Here is a 21345-nt window from a genome sequence, read left to right as displayed (position 1 = left end):
GTCGGTGAGACTTTTATTGTATGCGAGAGAGATATGAAGAGACTATGACCCGCAAAGAAACACAATGTAAGGGAGTGTGAAATAATTCTTTGTGAGTATTCATGAGCATTCACAGCGTATGCTTCCATGCATGTGTATATGGTGGTGCTCCTTACATGTTTCACATTGATCGCTGTCAAGCATATCAGTGGTCTTAGGTTTGTAAACGCGGCTAGTCCTGGTTGGCATGTCAGATCTGAAGTAGCGGTTGTTCCATGTAACAGTATGTGACGGTCCTTTGCTGACGATTGGCAGGGCGGGGGTCGAACATCATTTGTGGTTCGGCCCTATTCGGAGATAACAGGCATTATAGTTCGGCGGCGAACCAATAGTCGCGCTAGTGCGTCATATTCCATCTCTGCGCGGATGATGGCGCGTGTATACTGGCGACTTTCCTCACGAGCCACGCATTCCCACACGCGACCGTGCTAGATATGCCTGCCTCCATTACCAGTTATGCAAACTATCTCCCCAGCGAACTACTTCTTGAGATCTTGGCTCATTTCGAAACGCTGGGCAAGCTTGAAAGGCAAACGACGCTAGCTCGCTTCTCAGCAGTCAATAGGTAATCGTTGCACTGACAATTCAGTCACATAAGCTTACAAGACCAGACAGTGGTATGATGTATGCAAATGCCTATCTATTAGACATTAGATGCACCGTAACTAATCTCGCTGCCCGAATAGGTAGCAGTTCAACCGTTATATGAATCACCATATCTGTCTGGAAGCGCATACGAACTCTTTGTACGCACGATATGTCCTTCTGTACTAGCTCGCATCAAGGTAAGTTGCACCAAAAGTAATCAGTGGTATCTGCTAACCTGTCATAAGCCGACGGCGTTGGCGAGTTTGGTGAAGTCCCTTGACTTATCCCACATCGTACACCAAGGCGCCAAGTCCACAACGGCTAGATTACTAGGCAGAACAAGAGCATCTCTTGAAGTCTTTGTAGCACCCCAAGCTAGCTTTGCGATTAATTGCTGGGCTAGTCTAAGCAAATGCACTCGACTGCGCGTTCTTGACCTGAGCCTGTCAGTAACCCCCAAGTACATGATGCATTCGGCTCGTAGACTGACGCGCAATTTCAATATCAGGGTTTCAGAATGCATCAGCTTCCAGAGCCTGAACCAAACTATACGGCAGTTGGGAGATTTGCGTGAGCTTTACTTGCCTCGCTGTTCGTCGAGATACGAACCACCAGCGACGCCAGGTGGTCCCAGCATCCGCTGGCCACCCAAGCTGGAACATCTTGCGTTGTCCGGATCAGTCTCGGGTCAGTTCCTATGGGACATGTTACGACAACCAGACAACTTCCCACCGACGTTCTCCTCACTAGGTATCTACCATAGTCCTGGGCTAGATCAGTATGTCAAAGTCACGCTTCGAGAAAGTCACTGGTTGACCGAACCTGATGAGCGCAATGCTGATTTTCAATTCACAGACAAGGCATCAGGCCGCTGCTCAACAGTTTAGCTGCGTCGCTAACCGTTGTCGAACTGCGCGATTTGCCGGCCGTCAAGCAAGGTCGACTGAACGGTGTGCTAGACTGGCTACCTAACTTGGTATCTCTGACTATTGCGCTCGACTATATTGACAGTCGGTTCGGAAATATGCCACCAGACTTTTCTCCGGCGCGATGGCAAGAAGCCAAGCCACTGTACAGCCTCACCCTTGTCGCCTGTGGACGAACTGGCGATCCGTCACGCAGCTTTACCATGACTGATCTTTTTACTATGATAGACGAGCGTTTCTTGGGCCGTTTACGCTATTTGAGTATAGGATGGAGTACTGAGTGGCAGAGTGAAGATGAGGTTTTGGGTGCGCTGGATTCTAGTATAGATGACTTGGATAAGGAGAATTGGTTGGAGCGCAGATGGCACTATCAGGATTTGGATTTTACGGATACGAGAGACATGGAATACGAGCAATGGAGAACAAACACAGTAATGGGTAGAAGGATGAGACCGCGATTTCGACTTTTGAAAAATCGATGACTGAACTACTTGGCACGTTGGATTGCGGGTCTAGATAATTTTCATTGCAGCCAGCTCAAGAGTTCAAGCCTTTCGATAGGCCTATACAAGCTACTGGTAGCGGTCAAGTAAAGAAACAAGCTGTCTATGTCGTTTACATCGCATGTGATGAAGGACTCTCGTCCAGCGGTTGGTGAATTGGTATAGTGGAGAAGTCGAGTCCACCTTAGGCGCTGCCGTTAACCTTCTTTCCCTGTACAATACCACGGACACCGCCCTTGCCGCCAACTTCGCGGATGATGGCATTTATGCTCAGGTCGGCGCCAATGTTAATTTGCACTTCAACCTTTCCTCCCTTCTTCACTCCACGGACTGCAGCCTCACTCAGCACTTGGCCGACCTTCCATGTCTTTTCCCTCAGCTCTTCCTCCTCCTCTTCGCTGTCGTCATCGCTATCATCGTCTTCCGAGTCGTCATCTTTCTTTTCAGGCTTGGGCTTTGGTTCTGGCTTCGTGACCTTGATGTGTCGTGAGCCTTCGGCAAGTTTGATAAGCACGTCACCACCCTCTCGTGGTGTCGTGATGGTTGCAGTGCGTCGAACGGGGAGTTGTGTCTCGGTATCAACAATGGCGTGGAAGACACCGGAGGATTCGTCACCCGAGATGCACAACACACCAACAGCGGTAGAAAGATGGGGCGTGACGGTGACCATGGGGTGAGAGCTTTGTTCAATGTCCTCAAGCTCGAACTCCTGGATGAGACTGGCCTGAATGGCAGCACCGCGGACTGCCAGTTCCGAAGGGTTGATGGCGGACGGGGATGTGGAAGGCGCGAGGACAGTCGTGGAGTCTGGGAAGGCTGATCGTACCGCCGAAGCAACCTTGGGGGTATGTGAGTTACCACCAGCCAATACAATCTCAGAGATGTCGAGAGGGTCCAAGTTGGCCTTCTCCACAGCTTGCGTTACGAGACGAGTGAAAGCGGCGAACAGCTTGCTTCCCAAGAGATCATAACGGGTACGGTTGATGGTTGCGGTAAAGTCAGTGCCGCCCACTAAGCTCTCTACGGAGAAGTTGGCAGTGGTACCAATGGATAGCGCCTTCTTGACGGCTTCGCACTCGAGCTTCAGCTTGGCCAACGATCGGTCGTTTTCCCGGGGGTCACCTGCCGACTTGTGTTTCTTGAGGAACTCCTTGGCGAAGTGGTCCATGAGCACTTGGTCGAGCTTGAAGCCGCTAACATCATAGTCGTGTAGAGTGGCCAGGATAGTGTAAATGCCACCACGGGATGCGACCACGGCGACATCCGAACGAGTACCACCCAAGTCGGCGACAACGATGATCTTGTCGGCTAGCTTCGCATCAGGTTGGGCATCATAGGCCAGGACAGCAGCCGTGGGCTCGCTGATGAACTGCAGAACCTCAATACCAGCATTTGTTGAAGCCTTCTTGAGAGCCTCCTTCTGGGCATCGGTGAAGTTTGTGGGTACGGTGATGACGGCGGCGTTGACGTCCTTTCCCAGGTAGTCAGAGGCAGAGCTTCGCAGTCTCTTCATGTGGCGTGTGGTGATATCGATAACGGAAACGGTGTTTTCCTGCTCTTCTTCGGTGTCGCGAATGCTGAAAGCCACGCTGTCTTCATGCTGTATGGGGTGAGCCGACTGGTGGCATGGCGAGGGGTCTATCGATTTGAAGCTTCAGAGCGTCAGTCTCGTCAGACATGGAGGGTTGATCAGGCTGCCTACTCTTGTCCGAGAAAGTCGCGGAAGTAGGCGACTGTGTTCTTCGCATTGCGGACGAACTGGCTCTTGGCCTGTCCACCGTGGAGTTCCTCTCCTTCAACGTAGGATAGAGCGGTGGGGATCTGGCGATCTGAGGACAAATTAGCAATGGAGGGGATCCAGGGCGTGGGGCAAGCAGCATACCTCCGTCTTCGTTGGCGATGACCTGTGCTCTGCCTTCCTGTTATGTGTCAGAAACACTCGGAGAAAACGGCTATAGACATGCATTACGTACACCGCTGGTAAAGGCAATAGAGCTGTATGAATTGCCAAAGGATATTCCTATCGCGACTCTCTGCGCGGGGTCCGCTTGCGCACTCATCTTGCGCGGGTATACGTCGTTTGGTTACGTGAACGGGTTTCGATTTAGAATAGAACGATCGGGTGTTGACGAGAACGCGGTAGAAGTGGAAGAATTGAGGATATCCGACTGTGGCTGCGTTTGTAGCGCGTGTGTTTCTGCGCGGCTAAGAAATTCATAGTCGTGCATTTTTCTCGGAAGCGCACGGGCTTCTTCGGAATGAGCTCACTATACCTAGGATTGCACATGTTACCATGTACTCTACCAACCACCAAGGAGACACAACTTGGCAAGCACCACCATGGCAGCGTCAGCCACAATTGTCCTGCCGGGCGACGACATCGCGAAGAGCGCCCTGCCTACAGGCACAGGCAAAAAGAAGACGCTCACCCTCGGACCAGGTTTGCGACACACGCCGCCAGACACGGTCACTGCTACAATTGCGGGCGCGCTCGTGACAGACAACAAGAAGAATGCTGCTTCGGTTGAATACAACACTGGAAGGGTTAGAAAGCTCTTGTTGCGCCTTGCCTGCTCTTGGCCTGCTAACACTCGTCACAGTACCTTCCTTTCGCGGGCGACCTCGTCATCGCGACTGTCAATGGTTCTGCCGCAGAGAACTTCAACTGCCTCCTTACCCCGAACACACCACCTGCGACCCTCCCCCATTTGGCCTTCGAGGGCGCGACTAAGAAGACACGACCCCAGCTTCCTCCAAACTCTCTGGTATACTGCCGCGTTGCCAGCGCTGGCAAGGATCTGCCATCAGAACTCACCTGCGTCGATCCCTCCACAGGCAAGAGTGAAGGACTCGGTCTTCTGAAGGGGGGCATGCTGTTCAAGGTGAGCCTCGGCATGGCTCGACGAATGCTTGCAGCACGTGGTGGCATAACTCTACTGCAGACCTTGGGTGCCAAAATCGGCTTCGAGGTCACAGTCGGTCGGAACGGACTTGTACACGTCGACGGGGGGAACATAAAGGCGACATTGGCAATAGGGCAGGCTATACAAGAGGTGGATGTTGCCGCCCTCGGAGACGAGGCACAGAAAAAACTAGCTGCTGCGACTTTGAAACAATGCTGATGGAGAAATCATGGCTGTCATATCAACATTTGCAATCGCAGGATGGATGGGTATCGCGATTATTACGCACGTCGGCCCATGTTATGACTGAACACATGCAGGTTATTAACCGTTGGGAACAATTGACTGCAAGGGGTATCAGTGTGGTTTTGCGCCCAGTACAGTTCGTATAAAGAACGGGCACCCCTGACACTGTAAACATGGGAGTTACAGAGGCCGGACGTCACCGGATCACGTCGACTGCGACGTCCGACCGCACTTGATGAAAGTGTGGGTTCTAATGAGCGAAGTTAAATGGGGGCAGAAGGCTTCACCGGAGGCATGTCTGAAATACTCCGACCATGCCTCCAAAGGCGGCATGCTCCATCGAAAGCAAGTATGCATCGGAAAATAGCTACTTACTTGAATAGTCGCATTCACAGACTACACGGCGAGTATGTATAATATCTTCATTGTCTAGCGTACAATTGACTCTGCTGGTCGTTGACTCCACGAGACGCGACATTGCCCTTACATCAGCCCTCAGTATATCCTCCATTCCACAACCGTAGGATTTTCATGCAATATGTGAAAATCTGGACCAACGTTTTACTGCGTTTCGCGTACACGTGCAGTATCAAGTCCATGTCCATTCTGGTAATCCGTGTCTGCCAAGCATTATCAAGCAGGAGTTTCATCAGTTCCTACCGGCAGAACGATCTTAAGGTACAACTCGCTGTGGGTCTCTGGGGAAGAGACTGCACATCCGAATGTTGGGCAGTCCGAGCCAGAATTGAACAATCCTCTCGAGACCGAAACCTCCTCCAGCGTGCGGTGGGCAACCATACTTGAAGCAGTCTACGTAGTCCTTGGTTCCAGCGCCAGCTGGATCAATTGGAGGATCATGCTTGCGCATCTGCTCTGCGAGGAGCTCCGAGCTGTGGATACGCTGCGCGCCAGAGAGAATTTCCTGACCCCTCATGAACATATCGTACGAGTTTGAGAGAGCGGGATCGGCAGGTGATGGCATAGTGTAGGCGGGACGGATAGCGAGAGGGAATTGGTCCAGGACGTAGAAGTCGGTGTTGTACTTCTCCAGGACGAGGCGGCCAAGCAGCTTTTCTTGTGGGGTTCTGGAAACGTTAGTCGAGCCTTGGAGACTTTCTTCACCACACTTACGTCAGATCGTCGTAGTCGCCCAGCTCTTCTCCGGCTTCGCGAAGCATCTTGATACCTTCTTGGAAAGGAATTCTAGGCACATTGCCAGACTGAGGAAGCTTGAACTCATCGACATGGTACACTCCTCTTACGAGTTCAGTCTCCTTCCGGTACCGTAAGTTGAGCTCGTTGAAGATGAAGAGCATAAGGTCCTCCAATACGCCCATGACTTCGTGGTAGTTTTCTTGGAATTCCATCTCAAGATCCAGTCCAGTAAATTCAGTCAAATGACGAGCCGTGTTAGAGTTCTCTGCGCGGAACACAGGGCCAATCTCCATGACTTTCTGGAAGCGGGAGGCGATCAGCATCTGCTTGTAAAACTGTGGTGACTGAGCAAGATACGCGGGACGACCAAAGTACTTCAACTCGAAGACGTTGGCTCCTCCTTCAGAGGCAGCGCCACTAAGTGCCAGGTCAGCATCTGTATTGAGCTTTCTTAGAGATGACCTACAGTATCTTTGGGGTATGCACCAAGACGAAACCCTTCTTTGAGAGGAATTCTTGGAACAAGGCGCATACACCGCTCTTGATCACGAAGATGGACTGGTTGATCTTCGCCCGAAGATCAATCGTCCTGTTGTTTAGCCTCGTGTTCAGACTGACGAGCGGTCGCTCGCCACCCTCCTCCTCCTTCTGATCTTCTTCGGCGGCAGTCTCGGTTGGCATGGGCCGTTCAGCATCGGACACCTGAAGTGGTAGCGGAATCTCCGCACTGGCCTCGACGAACAGCTTCTGGATGTGAATCTCAAAGTCGGTGATGCTGGCGCTCTTGATGGGCTCTTTCACACGCTTGACTATGCCTGTGACGACAAGAGTGCTCTCGGTGCTGACGTTGCCACAGAACTTGACCATCTGCTTGCTCAGCTTCTCGCTGGCCGCAACGACAGCCTGCACAGTGTTGAGGTTCTGTCGCAAGTTCAGGAAAGCGAGTTTCGCAGACTGAACCCTTGCATTCTCCACCCAGCATCTGAATGTGATCTCCTTGTCCTCATTGCTGGCGACATCGGCAAGCTCGGTGCGCGGAGTTCCCGTGGGCTTGTGTTCTTTGGAGCCAATGAGGGGAAGTTCGCCGTATGCGCCTACAGAGACGTCGGCGGCATCGTCGGCCTCCTTCTTGGTACGCTCAGCAAGTTCGCGGGCTTTGGCTGCAGCTTTCTTCTCTGCCTAGGCTATCGTGAGTATTATGAACTTGAGAGGGAGGGGATTCTGCTGACCTTCTCTTTCTCTTTCTGCGCCTTCTTCAGCGCGTTCTTGGAAGGCGGCTCAGCGCCAGTAGGTGCGGCGTCACTCATTGTGGTAGTGTTGGGGATTTCAAGTCGCGTTGTGCCGTGGTCAGTTGTATCGTGCGGACGACTCACATTTCCATAGTGGGGCAGTCACAGCCCCGCTATCCCCCACAGCGTCATAGCCAATTAGTGGCAGCCCGCCTGGCTAACATCATCGAGGACGTGTGTTTGAACTTGTGTGCAATTACTAATTAATGTAGCTTGGGTATAATAGAAATTGACAGTCCTGCTCGAACCCAATGCATTCCTGACGCCCAGCAACAAAATAAACTGCTGTGCTCCACCGTCTCAAAAAAGGTCAGGTCATTGAGACGACTTCACCAAAGCGACTGCATTCCTTACCCTCAGTCTCGGACTCTGCGAGGAGTCGTCAGATCACCCTCAGCCGATGATGGATGTTCTGCTTGACGCGGCTGTACTCGCATTGCCATCCCAAAGTTTCACTGTTTTGTTGACAGCTGAATGCTTTGGTTCGTGACACGAGAAGATATTGACGTGGGTGTCGTTGACGGCTGCTGCGGCAATCATCAGTCGGTGGGGATGGAAGGCAGTAACAGAGATGGGAGCAGATCGATCCCGAAGGAAACCCGAGTAGGGTTCAAGGTGAGATACGGGTTGACCGTTGTTTAGGTTGAAAATCTTCACACGGTGTCGTTGCGTGCCACTATCGAGGTCAGCATGTTCCAGTCTGGTTGCGATTTATGAGCACTTACGTAGCGAAGACCGGAGCGTGTTCATGGACGCTGAGTGTCCTGAGCGTGTCGGAAGTCGCTTGTATAGTTTTTACACTGCGGTCCCAGCGGATATCCCATAGCTTAACCTCACCGCCGCGACAGCCGCTCACAAGTTCGCGCTGACCACCACGCTGTAGATGGACGTTGGTGATCCATTGCTTGTGCTCTTTCCAGACCTTAACCATGGCGGTGGCAGGCTTCTGGCGCTGATCATATACTCGTATGGCGCCATCACCAAAGCCAGCGACGAACACATCTCCTTCGACTTGATCAGAGGTCAAGGACGTGATGCAAGAGCCCGAACGCGCCGGGAGATCCTACTCAAGTCAGCTAAGATTTCAAGAGACGCAGAAATCGAAACTTACATTGGTGCATACTTCGGTCCCTGCGTTCCATACGCGGATGACCTTCACGTCGCCAGCAACCAGAATCAGACCTCTACCTTGCTGCCAATCAAAGACCAGGCCGGCATTCTTGTTGCTTGAAACAAGATCGGTGAGGGCTCGGAATCCCGTCACTAGTTCCGTCTCTCCTTTACGGTCGTAATTACGGAAGATCTTGATGACTCCATCTGAAGACCCGGTCATTAACAGCGCCTGATCGTCTTCGTTGATAAATCGAACGTCCGTTATCTTCGACTCGGGAGGGTTCCCGTTAGAAAAAGAATTGATCCTGCTAACTGATTTTGAGTAATCGAAGATATTGACGGTGTCTCGTGTATCTGTCACGACTAGATGATCTTCAAACTGATGGAAACACATTTTCGCAGGTTGGCTGAGGTTGTCAAAATACCCTCGGGGCACGTCCCAGCGGTTAGAGACAGCAATATCTTTCAACGGCTGAGTCTCAGCAATAATCCTGTCGTTACGGTTCCTCCGCCAGAGTCGGCCGTTGTAATCGGTGCTTCCGGGCTCGTCGGCCTCTGTGGGCTTCATCTGGGGCTCACGGAAGTACTCGACTGACCATTCAAAGAACACACTCTTGAGTGGTATCTCTGGCTTTTCTGACAGATTCCTGTTCTTGAAACCTCTTGAAGTTGGCTGCTCTACGGTGTGGTATTTCTCCGGAGTCTGAGGACGAGACGCCGACGGGACAGTGGTGTCCTCAGCAGCAGATCTCCCAGATGGCCTCTGTCGAGGGCTTGCTGATTCTTGACCTGCCCAGAGGTTCTTCAGCGAAGCACCAACGCTGGTGGATTTGCGGATACCACCGAAAAGAGACAGATATGTCGAGTCTTTCGTCGGTGTTGGAGGATTGGAAGTTTTTTGCGGCGCAGAGGTCTCCTCCACTGCGCGGCGCGTGGGACGAGGAGCGGGCGCATGTTGGAGGGCTTCATCTAGTTGGGGCTGTACGAATTTTCCTAGGGAGGATTCGATAAGAGCGATAAGAATGCAATCAACGACTATTCCAGCGTCTTTTGCGATTTCCGGGTGCGGGTCCACGGACATGACCAATAGCTCCTTCCATATGGCAGAATATATGGTGTTCTGTGAACAAGACGTCGATTCCGAAGCGCCGTCTGTCGCTCCTGAACGTGTCTTCATGTAGAGCATTTCGGTGCTTTTGTCGTCTGACTGCTTTGTATCCATGTTGGCATGATCCTCGGATAATTGTTCGAATGCAGCTACTATGAATCGGGCCTTGTAGCGAGCGACGAATGTTGAGAAGAATATGAGCAGTTCTTTGCGCACCATACTGTTACCATCCATTGTCATGATAAGAATCATTGACGCGATAGACTCCTCAATGTTAGCCACTTGGGGAGTGACGTCGCGAATTCCAAGGAAGGACGCCAATGCATGCAGCATCGCAGCTCTAACTTCGGCAACAGGATCCACGATGAGCTCACATAGCCGCTCGTGTGCCATGCATCTAATTCCGACCCATTTGGCCTCTTCATAATTGACCCAAAGCTTGCTTAGGCAGAGACATGACCATTGCCTGAGCAGCGGGTTCTGCATATCTTTGAGATGATCTAGGCAGCTCTCGACGAGTTCAGTACTCAGTGAGGCGCGTTGTCCCTGGTTGTAGTCCTTGCAGAACATGGAAACAATGAAGGCGCACATGGCGCGGTGTTCACTTGCGTTCTGAATAGGTATGCCTGTGTAACTTTAGCCGATGTACAGTTTTTTTTTTGGAGACAAGTTTGTATACCAGAATTAGGATTGAATATATTGATGAAGTATTGGTAGCCATTGTCCTTGAGAAGATCGGCTTGGCAGGATTGGTCAACTGCGAGAATGCGAGCCCAGATGAATACCATGACAGGCTTAAGCTCGTTTGCTTGAGACTGAAGTAGTTTGAGGACATATGGGAAGATGCCAATACTGAGCGCGAGATTTACAGCCCAAGGGCCGTGATCTAAGAAACTCGATAGCAGAATAAGCGCACGGAGACGATGGACTTGACTGAGCAGTACTTGGAGCACTATGGGAAGTTGTTCCGGTACCTTTTGCTCCACTGCGCCCTGTGTCAAGTATACTTCGAAAGCGGTCAACTGTTCGGAGAAGAAGTCGGAGTGTTTGTAGTTGAAATCCTTCTCGCCCCGAGCTTCAGCCTGCAGGTCCGGAAGCTGGGCCAAGATCAGCTCTACCGCCAAGTCCCAGCTGCGCCAGAGCGGATGATTATGTGTTTGGGGAATTTCGGGATGTGAGACAGGGTTGCAGTGATATGCGCGCATGATGCGCTGTGCAAGGAGATAGTTGCGGAAGAGGGCAGCGACCATCAAATCCTGACGGAATAGTTTCTTAAAGAGCGGCTTAGAGAGAGAATTCCAAGCAATGGTATCAGTAATGGCCGTGAAGATCCAGTTCAGCTCACCAATAGGCGTTCTACGCTCAGAGACCTTGCCTGGGATGTTGTGGGCATCTCGTAAGCTAACTTTAGTTGGAAGAGGGTTTTGCAAGATGAAGAAGCGTACCGCCATGGTTATGGGGTCGGTCAGACAGGAAGTAAAGATATCAGCAGGCAGCTCTGGATTAGTGGGAAGCGATTCACGCTCTCTACATGCAGCCAAGTGGATGCAATCACTGAAGTCGACATGTTCGACGCTCGGGTCTCTCCGGCGCGCCTCCTCAAACTCAGCCTGATGTTTCTCAGCGAAGCGGTTGAAATTGCTGATGATGAGCCCAGCATCGGAGCAGTCATAAACGAATAGACTTGGAGCACCAATCCAGGACTGCAAGTCGTAGAGTGACAATGGAATGTACTGGGTATAGTTCCTGTTGAAAACCCAGATTTCGCCGGAAGAAGTGGGCTTGGGTACGCCGTGGCCGTTGTAGTGGAACAAAACTCGCTCGTTGCGGGCGTTCCGCCGGAGAGTGGAAGCGTACTTTCTTGTCTCTTCTGTTGTAGGATCCAGCAGCAGCTTGTAGCGCGTGCGCATGCTCAGTTGCTCGTACTGAGTTTGCAGAGCCTTTCCAATCTGGTTCATGGGCGTGTGACCGGGCGTCTGAGAGGTCACGGTCGGGTCGATCCAGCACTCTTCCTTGGCACACGGGTTGGTTTTGATGACGTCCGGAGGATCAACGCCGATGTTCAGGCACAAGGCGAGGACAGCCGAGACAGTCTTGAGGCGGTCTCGCATGCGCCATTCCTGGACAGGGAAGGCACAGTCTTCGCTTTTGGGGTGGCCGCCGGTCTCGTGTTTCTTGTCGGTGTAGTACATGAAGAAGTTGGAGGTGAGCAGATTGCTGTACTCTTCAGAGTTCAGTTGGTCGTCCCAGCCATGACGGATCTTGAAGTGGCCGTCGACGCTTCCCTCATCGGCGCTCTCTGGCGGTAGGACAGGATGGCGGGGCCCAAAGTCGCTCTTCGCGCGCAGGAAGCTGGGACGGGCAGACTGTGGGCCTATTGAAGCAGGACGGGCGGGCGGCGCGTGTTCGTCCATGTGGGAGGTGGGCGACGCATCAGCGGCGGCCGCAGTGTTGGGGCGCGAGGCAGCGGCAGCAGCGTCGGAGGGATGGGAGCCGTTCATGTCGACAGGCGCGGGGGCGTGCGAAGCAAGCGGATTGGGGTGGGTGTGGCCGCTGACAAGAGGTAGTTCGTTGGCTGTTCTCATGGTGAGCTTCAGCGAGCAGTGACGGTGTTGACGGGGCCCATAGCGGGAGGCGAGCGGTGCGCGTGGCAGAGAGACGCGTTTAAGAGAGGGAGAGGGAGAGAGCAGAAGTCGGAAATGCGGGCGAGAGAGGGCGGTGACAATTGCACGTCTATCAAACTTGTTCTCGTGGACGTCGGGCATAGGTGAGAGCTCGACAGTGCATGTCGTCGGCGCTAGGCCCAAAGCAGCGCCGCGGTGAGAGTCGAGCTCCACCGCGAATTGACGACGCGGCCATGGGAGCAAAAAAGCAACTTGGCAGCACTGATGCAGTCTCGAATGGTTCGGGTAGGGATGCTGGCTGGCCACCGGTGCATACGGTCGCTAGCATCTGCACACATGTCAACGCGCCCTCTTATACAAGAGGTTCTTTTGCAGGCCCTCTGCATTCTCCGGGCGCGACGCAGCCAATGGCACTCCTAGCCTTGTCGGCGTCCGCTGATCTTCCCGACACTTCTCAGGGGCGGCGCGCAGAGTGAACAGGGCTGGGGGAGAGGCTAACCATCGTTGTCCGCCTGGTCGTCTTTCCCTCGTGCATACATCTGGCCTGCTCAACCTTGGAAGTGTCGCCCTTGGAAGTACTGCGCCGTCTGAGTCCCGACGGCATTACGCCTCTCTGCACCCGCATCCCCAGCATCGCGCTGCCGTCTCGCTCCCACCCATCTGCCGTCCTCCCCCAGCCGTACGACATGCGCGCGCGCCTCGTCCATTGCTTCGCCTGATCACTTCACCCTCGCAGTCTCCCAGGCCGAATGAGTACGCAATAGGCCCCGGCCGCTACTGCACCAACGCCTTCGCAGCACCACCGCCGCCGCCGCCATGTCTTTTCTCTTCGGCAAGAAGAGCAAGCAGCAGGCCAACAACGCGCTGCCCCCAGCCACACGAGAGATAACCTCATCGCATGGCCCGGGGCAACCACCCCCAGCCGTCAATGGATCCGGCTCTCGTGAGATTGAGAAGACCCGTGGAGGCCCCCAGTCCCAGACACCCACCCCCGGAGGCAGCGTAAACAACTCGTTGAACTCTCTCCAGAACGCCGGAAATGCGCCTGCCCCCGAGCCCAAAGCGCTGCGAGAAAAGGCCGACACCAACAACCAGGTGCGTTGTTCGGTAACCCCATTGCGCTTGCACGTGTGCTGACTTACCTGCCTCAGAATACGAACCCCAGATTTGCCGGCAACTCGCCAGACTCCCCGTACCCGTGGTCCTCCCGACGCTTGAACTTCACCGCAGGCAATCCCTTCCCCCGATACGGCGCTGCTATAAATGCCACGGCTAGCAAGGATGGCACGATTTACCTCATGGGCGGACTTGTTGGCGGCGCAACAGTCAAGGGTGATCTGTGGTTGACAGAGATGGGCAACGGCAGCATGGCCTGCTATCCCATATCCACAACTGGAGACGGCCCTGGTCCTCGCGTAGGTCATGCTAGTTTGCTCGTTGGCAATGCCTTCATTGTCTTTGGAGGAGACACGAAACTGGCTGACAACGACGACCTGGACGATACCTTATATCTCCTCAATACCTGTGCGTACAACTCGGAATCACCTATGACCTCAACTGACACTCCACAGCCACAAAGCACTGGTCGCGCGCTCTACCACAAGGACCCCGTCCCACTGGTCGCTACGGACATACCTTGAACATACTGGGTTCCAAGATATACATTTTCGGTGGACAGGTCGAGGGTTTCTTTTTCAATGACCTTGTAGCTTTTGATTTGAACTCGTTGCAGTCATCCGCAAGCCGATGGGAGGTGTTGCTACCAAACACCAAGGAGCAGGCTTCTCCACAAGGCAGATCACCACCAGCACGTACCAATCATTCCGTGGTAACGTGGAACGATAAGCTCTACCTGTACGTGTCACAGCCCTTTGTCTCCTCCGCACTCCAACCTGCTAACTGCCATCAGCTTTGGTGGAACCGACGGGATTACTTGGTTCAACGATGTCTGGACCTATGAGCCGCGCTCCAACGCCTGGACCGAGCTTGACTGTATTGGCTACATTCCCGTAGCTCGCGAGGGTCATTCTGCCGCCCTCGTAAACGACACCATGTACATCTTTGGCGGACGCACTCAAGAGGGCGTCGACTTGGGCGACCTTGCAGCCTTTCGGATCTCGTCACGCCGTTGGTACATGTTCCAAAATATGGGACACTCCCCTTCAGCCCGGTCGGGGCATAGTATGACCGCCTTCGGAAAACACATCGTTGTTTTAGCTGGCGAGCCCAGCTCTTCTGTCAGTGACAGGAATGAGCTCAGCCTCAGTTACATTCTGGACACCTCCAAGATAAGGTATCCGCCCAATGAAAGTGCTCCTCCACCCCAGCCGCAGGGTACACAGCGGAAGATGAGTGGCGGTGAGAGAAGCAATGTGCCTCCCGCTAAGGTCGGCTCCCCTCCAACGCGCGAGAGTATGATGCCTGCTTCACAATTCACGAGAGCCCCAGAAAACATGGGAAATGGTGCGAACGCAGGATCACGTTTGCCTCGTGCAGCGGGTCAACCACCAGGTCCTCCACCACTTCAGCAACCTCCACAGCCCCGTGAGAATGGTGCTGGCGTACAAGGTGCCGCAAAACCCAGAAGCAAGACTCCTACCAAAAATGAACGTGGATACGGCCCGCCTATCGACACTGGAGCTGCATCCGCCTTGGATAGAGAAAACATGTCGCCTATGACCCGCGAAAGTCCATCTACGAACGACATGCAACGAAAGATGTCGTCGGACGCTGTAAGCCAACGGACCCCGAAGGAGTCCATGGACACTACTCGCTCTGGTAGCATTGTGTCACGGAACACGTCCAAATCCCACCGTCCGCAGCCTTCTCAAGATAGCACAGAGCAGGCAATCAGGCAATCTTTAGAGACACAGCAACAACGCGGATTTGCGCGTGACGTTGAACAGTTACCTAATGAGGGCTTGAAGAATGCGTCACTGGCGAATGATCAACGAAACACCGAACTTATGAAAGAACTGGAGCACGTCAAAAGCCGCAACGCATGGTACGCCTCAGAGCTCGCACTTGCTCGTCGAGCAGGCTACAGCTCGGGTACTTCCACGAGTCCAGTGTTCGATGAGCGGTCGGCCGACGCGTTTCGAGACGAAGACAGACCCTTGTTGGAGGCACTCTTGAAGATGAAGACCGAACTTGAACGAGTACAAACCTCCATCAAAGCCCAGGGTGACGATGCTGCGAAGAGAATCGCTGAAGTTGAGAGACAGCGGGACGCGGCTGTCAGCGAGGCCATCTACGCTAAAACCAAGTTGGCTGCTCACGGAGGTGGTAGTCAGAATGGAACTCCACAGCCAGATGGGACTCGAAGCACAAACACACCCGACGCTGATCGCCTCCAAGATATCAGTCGGCGACTAGCGATGTCTTTGGCGGCTCAAGGTGACCTGGCTACTAAAGTGGAGCATCTGACCCGTGAGATTGATGCCGAAAAGAAAGCAAAACAACTAGCGGAGGAGACCGCAGAAGCTGCGCAAAAACGTGTACAAGAACTGGACTCGACCCGACAAAAAGCTACAGCTGAATCGGAGAGTCTACGTGCCGAACTACACGAGGCTGAGCGTGTCGCAAGGGAAGTATCTACTAGCGCTGCAGAAGCAGAATCGGCATCGAAACTGTTGGCGATTGATAAACAAGAGTTGAGCGCCAAGGTTGCTAAGGTTTCCGAAGAGCACAAAGCTCAGTCTTCTATTATTCAGTCTCTACGCGATGCTGTCTTCGCGTCCACGGAGAAGTCAACCTTGCTGGAGAAGAAGCTCACTGAAGAGCGGACTACGAGTGAAAACCTGCGCCAGAAGCTAAGTCAGCTTCGTAGCGAATATGAGGCACGCGTACTGGAGCTGGAGACTACTTCACAAAAGCTTCGTGATGCGGAGGAGTTGGCGGAGAGCCATGCAGAAGAGGCACGCCTTCATCGAGCCACCGTCTTCTCTGGTCTTCAAACGATTACAGAGCGCTCCGAGCAAGATGGTGCTAACCATGATGAGCGGGTTGTAGTCTTGCAGCAGCAAGTCGAAGCTGCAAACTCCATGGCTCGCAAGAATCAGACAGCTGCTGACCAAGCATCCGAAAAGCTTCGCCGTGCTGAAGAACGAATCGCCGGTCTCGAGGCCTACCAAGAGCAATCCAGTCGCGAGGGGCTGACCATTCGTAAACAGTTACAGCAGGCTATGCGAGATGTACAGCTCTCCGAGGCTGAACGAACCGAACTCCGCCAGCAACACGAGCGTCTGCGCCTTGAGAGCAATGCGTTCGAAGTTCAGCTCAAAACACTTCGCAATCTTCTCGACGAAAGAGGTGTAAACCCTGTTGACTCACGACGCTCAAGGGTACTGGACAGTCCGAACTCAAGGTTCGGCACACCGGAGTTCAACCGAGTTCGCGAGCTGGAACAACAGGTAGACACTATGACTAAAGCACATGAGGAAATGCGCTCCATGTTTGAGGAGCGTGAGCACGAAGTCAGCAAGGAGTGGGAAGAAAAACTCCAGGCACTTCATAACGATCACCAAGCTGCTGTCAAGTACCTCCGGGGTACCGAAAAGATGCTTTCGAAGATGAAACAGGAGCTCGATCGTTACAAGAGTGCAAATCTCAAGCTAGAGGAAGAACTCACCCAAGCGAAGCAAGACAAGCGTAGTCCTACTGACGAAGCCGATCAAGCTGAGTCGAATGCAGAACGCGCGGCACTTCGCTCTGAACTGGACAAGGCACGAGAGGAGATGGAAGCTACCGTTACACGTTTCGAGGCCCAGTTGTCCAAACTACAATCTGATCTGGCTTCTGCTCGCGCCGATGCCGAAACAGCAACGAATGCTACAAAGCAGGCAGAGCATCAAGCAGCTCAATTCCAGACAGATCTTGACGCGCTCCGCCGTCAGCATACACAGACGGAGGAACGTGCCCGCGAAGCTGAGAGTCGGGTCCAAATGTTCCTTGACCAATTTGAGTCATCAGTCGATAATTACCGCCGCCAGTCCCAGGCACCGACCGAAAACACACACCCTGAACACAGCCGCCACCGTGCCCACGATAGCATCGCATCCGCTGAATCTCTTTACAGCCGCAACGATGGCTCTAGTACCCCAGAGGCCATCCCCCGCCCTTCATCTTCTGCTACGCGTAACTCCATGGCTCTGGATAACCTTGCCTCTGAGCTGGATGCTCTCAGGAGTCACTGGGAAACTACCAACAAAGCCTACCGTTTGAGTGATCGCTTTGATTTTGAACGCATGCCCGACAATGATAACACGGATCTGAATGAACTCTCGCAATGGAGGAACAAGGTGGAGAGCGAGGATGGGTTCCAGGCTGCGGCAGGTAGTCACGATGCAAAGTCCGCACAGCCGGCTGCTACCATGGCCTCGCCAACCCAGCTCCACGGATCCTCATAAAGGTGCATACGAACCTTGAACCGCTTTTCTGCTGCTTAATGGATTGGACACGTGTTCAGCGATTTGTAAGGCGTAATCTGGTTTCTAATTTCTCTTCATTATGGTACCATCATTTTCTGATGGGTTTCGTTTTATACCATTTGTTACTACTGCAAGAAGATCTATGACTGAAGACTTTTGAACTTTCTGCGTCTTGTTGCAGTTTCTGGCAGTCGTTTGACGTTGCTCGTCTTTGGCACGGGTCATATAGCAGTCGGCATGTCATGTCAGGGGAGTTTTTAAGTTTCGAGAACAATCACAGGCAAATGTAGGACATCAACACACATTAATGTATACGGATCGATTTATCAAGCAGTGGATACTACACATACAAATCTGAGTTGTTGCTGCTGAACATTAGGAGCTATTGCATCGATAAGCCACACCTTTTGGAAATAAGTGAAGGTGAAGGCGGCTCGAAACTACTAGCGGGTGAACCTTCTCGCTACCCACCTGGTACAATAGGAACGATTGAATCTGATTCGCCCCATTTATCTAAACAATACAAAAAAATGAGAGTTGCGAGACTTTTCCACCTTTTGATAGGGTCATCTGCAGCGAAGAGTTGCGCGCTATTGTCGTACGTCTCGACAATGGAAGTATGATATGCTTGGGCAGCACATGGACCTAGTATAACGTCTTGACAGCTTCTACTCTTTTCCTCTTAGCAACCTACTTTCCACTCGTCAACTCGATCGTCCAACTCCCCTCCTCTCTCAACTTTGCTTGCTTCTGACGCTGGTCGTCACTGAACACTTTATCCTTCCATTCTACATTATCATCGGTCTGGTACCACTCTTTTCAAGCAACAATGTCTTCATCCCATGCTCCAAACTCTCCCGCTCAACCAGAGAACTCAGATTGGCACATTGATGTAAACGACACCTTCGCGAACCTTCCCGCACTACCCGTTGAAGGCCTTGGAGAGCACGACGACATCAGTACTCCTTCACTCTCTGCCCCATACTCACCTGTTCTATCCGAGAGCTCGCCATCATACATCGGTGTACGCGACGTATTTGCAGATCTCCCTGAGTCATCTGTCGACAGCTCTGTTCAGCATAATGATGCCGGTCATCATGAACATGCCGACAATCACGACAGCTACAGTGACGTACGTGACGCCTTTGCAACGGTTCCTGCAATACCCGACAACGACCTTGAACACGACAGTTTTGGCCATGTCGACTTTGGACACGACGACTTTGACGGCCATCACAACAATGCCGACTATATTCCTGATGACTTCGAGCAGGTTTTGGGGCTTGCACTCGGTCCAACGCAAGACCGTAACGAGCCCTCAGCAACCATATTCGATGATTTCGCCGTACAGCTCAACGATGGATACCAGATGCCAGGTAACGACGACTCTGGCAGCGAGGATGACCCTCAGATTGTCGCTGCACGCATACTGTCGGGGGCACTCAGTCCAGGTCAACAGGCTGGGGCCATTGGCCGCATGTCTGAGCTCAACATGGACAAGATGTACCATGACCTGATGCGTTCCCACGGGTTTCGTCCGGTGTCCTCTTCTGCTCCAACCGCCACTCTGCTCGATGATGTAGCCGCCGTGCCGTCCAACATGCCATCTGGAACTCCATCTGCCATCCCTGTTACCGGCCCAACCACCATTCCATCCAAGACCCTCAACGAGAACAACTACACCCCCATCGCTTGGGAGCCTCAGCCGGATGTAGATCCTCACGCTCCTCCACCTCCTCAGCCGATCTATCCAGCATACACCGGACAGTTCCAGTCTGGCCCAGCTGCTAGAGCATACCGGAAGCGCAACCGCATAGCACCAAAATCTCTCGCACCAGATGTCGAGCGTGTCAAGCGTTATGGACGTAAGTAGCAGGAGAACCACAAGCTTCCCAACATGAACTGATTGAATGTGCTTTCTAGGCATGTACTGGGTACGCCGCATCTACGAGTCTATGATCGACATCTCCAACGTCAGTGACAGCGCAAACTCCATCCACCGAACGCGGTTCATGGTAGAACGAGCATTCAATCCCTTGGATCTGGAAGCCGCAGCACACCATGTATTCGATGAAGCCTTGGCTGTGCACGAGCGGGGCTGGATCCGACCCACCATCTACCACAAAAAGGTGGTACGCGGCAAACTCACAGACGTCAGCGAGAAGTGCTTGGAGAGGCGGCTGGCTCGCATCTGTCTTTGTCTCCGGCAGAAAAAGGCGACAGTTGATGACGCTCTCCGTGGAGGTGTGACTCTTGCGCTTCTGTGCGATAACCCTGAGGCGAGGGGCTTTACTAAGCTTTCCAACAACGCCGGTAACGCAAAGCGTGGAGAGCGACTGAGGGCCGCAAAGGAGGCGGAGGCGGGGGCGGAGGCGGAAGAATCTGAGGAGGAAGAGTCATGAGTGTTCTTGATGATTGAGGCGAAGGATGACGGGTTGGGAACGAGAGACTAGTCTTGGCTGGATGCCAGATCTTCACTGCTGTTCGATACTCGTTCCTTTTAGAGCTTTGTGCTTTTTTTTTTTTGCTTTGGCGGCTGGCCCGCGCAAGTATAAAGCTTTTATACCAGTTCAATGTCAACGGTCATGTCACCTACGATCTCCAAGTTCAGTAAAACTTGACTCCGCCCACGCTCTCCACCTGTTGTTTAGTGAAGTTACGCTTTGCTGTCTCCTGTTGGTCCTTGTCCGGCGTATTGGCGACATCTTGCATAGCAGCATCTCTCAGGGCCTTTCTCTTCTTTTTACTCTGGAAGAGAGCCTCCTCGTTCTGGATATCTTTGAGAACTGGGACATGTCAGCTTTCAACACGTCTCTAGCATTCGTGTCTCAGAGTGCCGACTTACCCTCCGCCCATTCTCTCTCATCTGCTGCGTCGCCCGTCCCCAAAGCTGCTTCAACCGAGACGTCTTCGCCTCGTTGCACGCGCTCAATGACTTCCCTCAATACACCAATCTTAGCCTCGGCTCTGCGAAGGTTGTGTGTTCTCTCCTGCTTCAACCATAGTATCTGAATGGCCTGGCTGCCGACGAGCAGTCCAAGAATGATGTATGGGGTAGCGGGGTTCCACTCTTTGCGCCTAGGTTGTTCGGAGCGGGTCTTGAGTGGCTTGGGTACCATGGAGGCCCAGAAGCTCGGCTGGATGATGCGGGGGATAGACATGAAGCGTGAATGCGGCAGCGGGGGTGCGAGCATGGCGAAAGCGCGCGCATGTGGACGCGTCGGCGCGATCAGGGCAGTGCGATGTACTACCGGCATGCGTAGTAGCTGACGGAAGAGACTGGACGAGTCCATGATTAGACGTTGCTTCAACAGGCGGGCTTGAGGCGCGTGGGATGGAACTTTTGGTCGTATTGCTCTCCAGGGATATTTTCTGATTTCTGATACAGTGGCTCAAACAAGTTAGCGCTGCTGGAGATGCCG

General features: G+C 53.0%; 7 protein-coding genes across 7 annotated transcripts; 4 read left to right on the top strand and 3 right to left on the bottom strand.

Moving 5' to 3' along the window:
* Positions 1 to 473: 473 nt before the first annotated feature.
* Positions 474 to 2035, top strand: GT037_004283 (uncharacterized protein; the record flags this gene model as incomplete). Its single annotated transcript, XM_038929330.1, has 5 exons — positions 474 to 604; positions 651 to 663; positions 726 to 824; positions 873 to 1405; positions 1483 to 2035. 5 exons carry the CDS (start codon positions 474 to 476, stop codon positions 2033 to 2035), a joined length of 1329 nt encoding a protein of 442 aa, XP_038787602.1.
* A 205-nt stretch (positions 2036 to 2240) lies between these two features.
* Positions 2241 to 4116, bottom strand: GT037_004282 (chaperone protein dnak; the record flags this gene model as incomplete). Its single annotated transcript, XM_038929329.1, has 4 exons — positions 2241 to 3708; positions 3759 to 3885; positions 3939 to 3975; positions 4030 to 4116. The coding sequence occupies 4 exons, from the start codon at positions 4114 to 4116 to the stop codon at positions 2241 to 2243; spliced, it is 1719 nt and encodes a 572-aa protein (XP_038787601.1).
* Positions 4117 to 4396: 280 nt separating this feature from the next.
* On the top strand, positions 4397 to 5178 carry GT037_004281 (exosome complex exonuclease rrp40; the record flags this gene model as incomplete). The annotated part of the gene is made up of 2 exons (XM_038929328.1): positions 4397 to 4600; positions 4657 to 5178. 2 exons carry the CDS (start codon positions 4397 to 4399, stop codon positions 5176 to 5178), a joined length of 726 nt encoding a protein of 241 aa, XP_038787600.1.
* A 700-nt stretch (positions 5179 to 5878) lies between these two features.
* Positions 5879 to 12455, bottom strand: GT037_004280 (wd repeat-containing protein mip1; the record flags this gene model as incomplete). The annotated part of the gene is made up of 7 exons (XM_038929327.1): positions 5879 to 6290; positions 6337 to 6777; positions 6827 to 7539; positions 7590 to 7728; positions 8375 to 8712; positions 8761 to 10496; positions 10550 to 12455. 7 exons carry the CDS (start codon positions 12453 to 12455, stop codon positions 5879 to 5881), a joined length of 5685 nt encoding a protein of 1894 aa, XP_038787599.1.
* An 855-nt stretch (positions 12456 to 13310) lies between these two features.
* Positions 13311 to 17902, top strand: GT037_004279 (uncharacterized protein; the record flags this gene model as incomplete). Its single annotated transcript, XM_038929326.1, has 4 exons — positions 13311 to 13589; positions 13646 to 14018; positions 14066 to 14348; positions 14404 to 17902. The coding sequence occupies 4 exons, from the start codon at positions 13311 to 13313 to the stop codon at positions 17900 to 17902; spliced, it is 4434 nt and encodes a 1477-aa protein (XP_038787598.1).
* An 850-nt stretch (positions 17903 to 18752) lies between these two features.
* GT037_004278 (uncharacterized protein) lies at positions 18753 to 20325 on the top strand (the record flags this gene model as incomplete). The annotated part of the gene is made up of 2 exons (XM_038929325.1): positions 18753 to 19788; positions 19847 to 20325. 2 exons carry the CDS (start codon positions 18753 to 18755, stop codon positions 20323 to 20325), a joined length of 1515 nt encoding a protein of 504 aa, XP_038787597.1.
* A 205-nt stretch (positions 20326 to 20530) lies between these two features.
* Positions 20531 to 21216, bottom strand: GT037_004277 (uncharacterized protein; the record flags this gene model as incomplete). The annotated part of the gene is made up of 2 exons (XM_038929324.1): positions 20531 to 20709; positions 20769 to 21216. The coding sequence occupies 2 exons, from the start codon at positions 21214 to 21216 to the stop codon at positions 20531 to 20533; spliced, it is 627 nt and encodes a 208-aa protein (XP_038787596.1).
* Positions 21217 to 21345: the final 129 nt, after the last annotated feature.

This window comes from Alternaria burnsii (assembly GCF_013036055.1).
Source record: "Alternaria burnsii strain CBS107.38 chromosome Unknown 698, whole genome shotgun sequence".
Lineage (NCBI taxonomy): Eukaryota > Fungi > Ascomycota > Dothideomycetes > Pleosporales > Pleosporaceae > Alternaria > Alternaria burnsii.
Note: the sequence above shows the minus strand (reverse complement) of the source record. Positions and strands in the feature narration are given on the sequence as shown.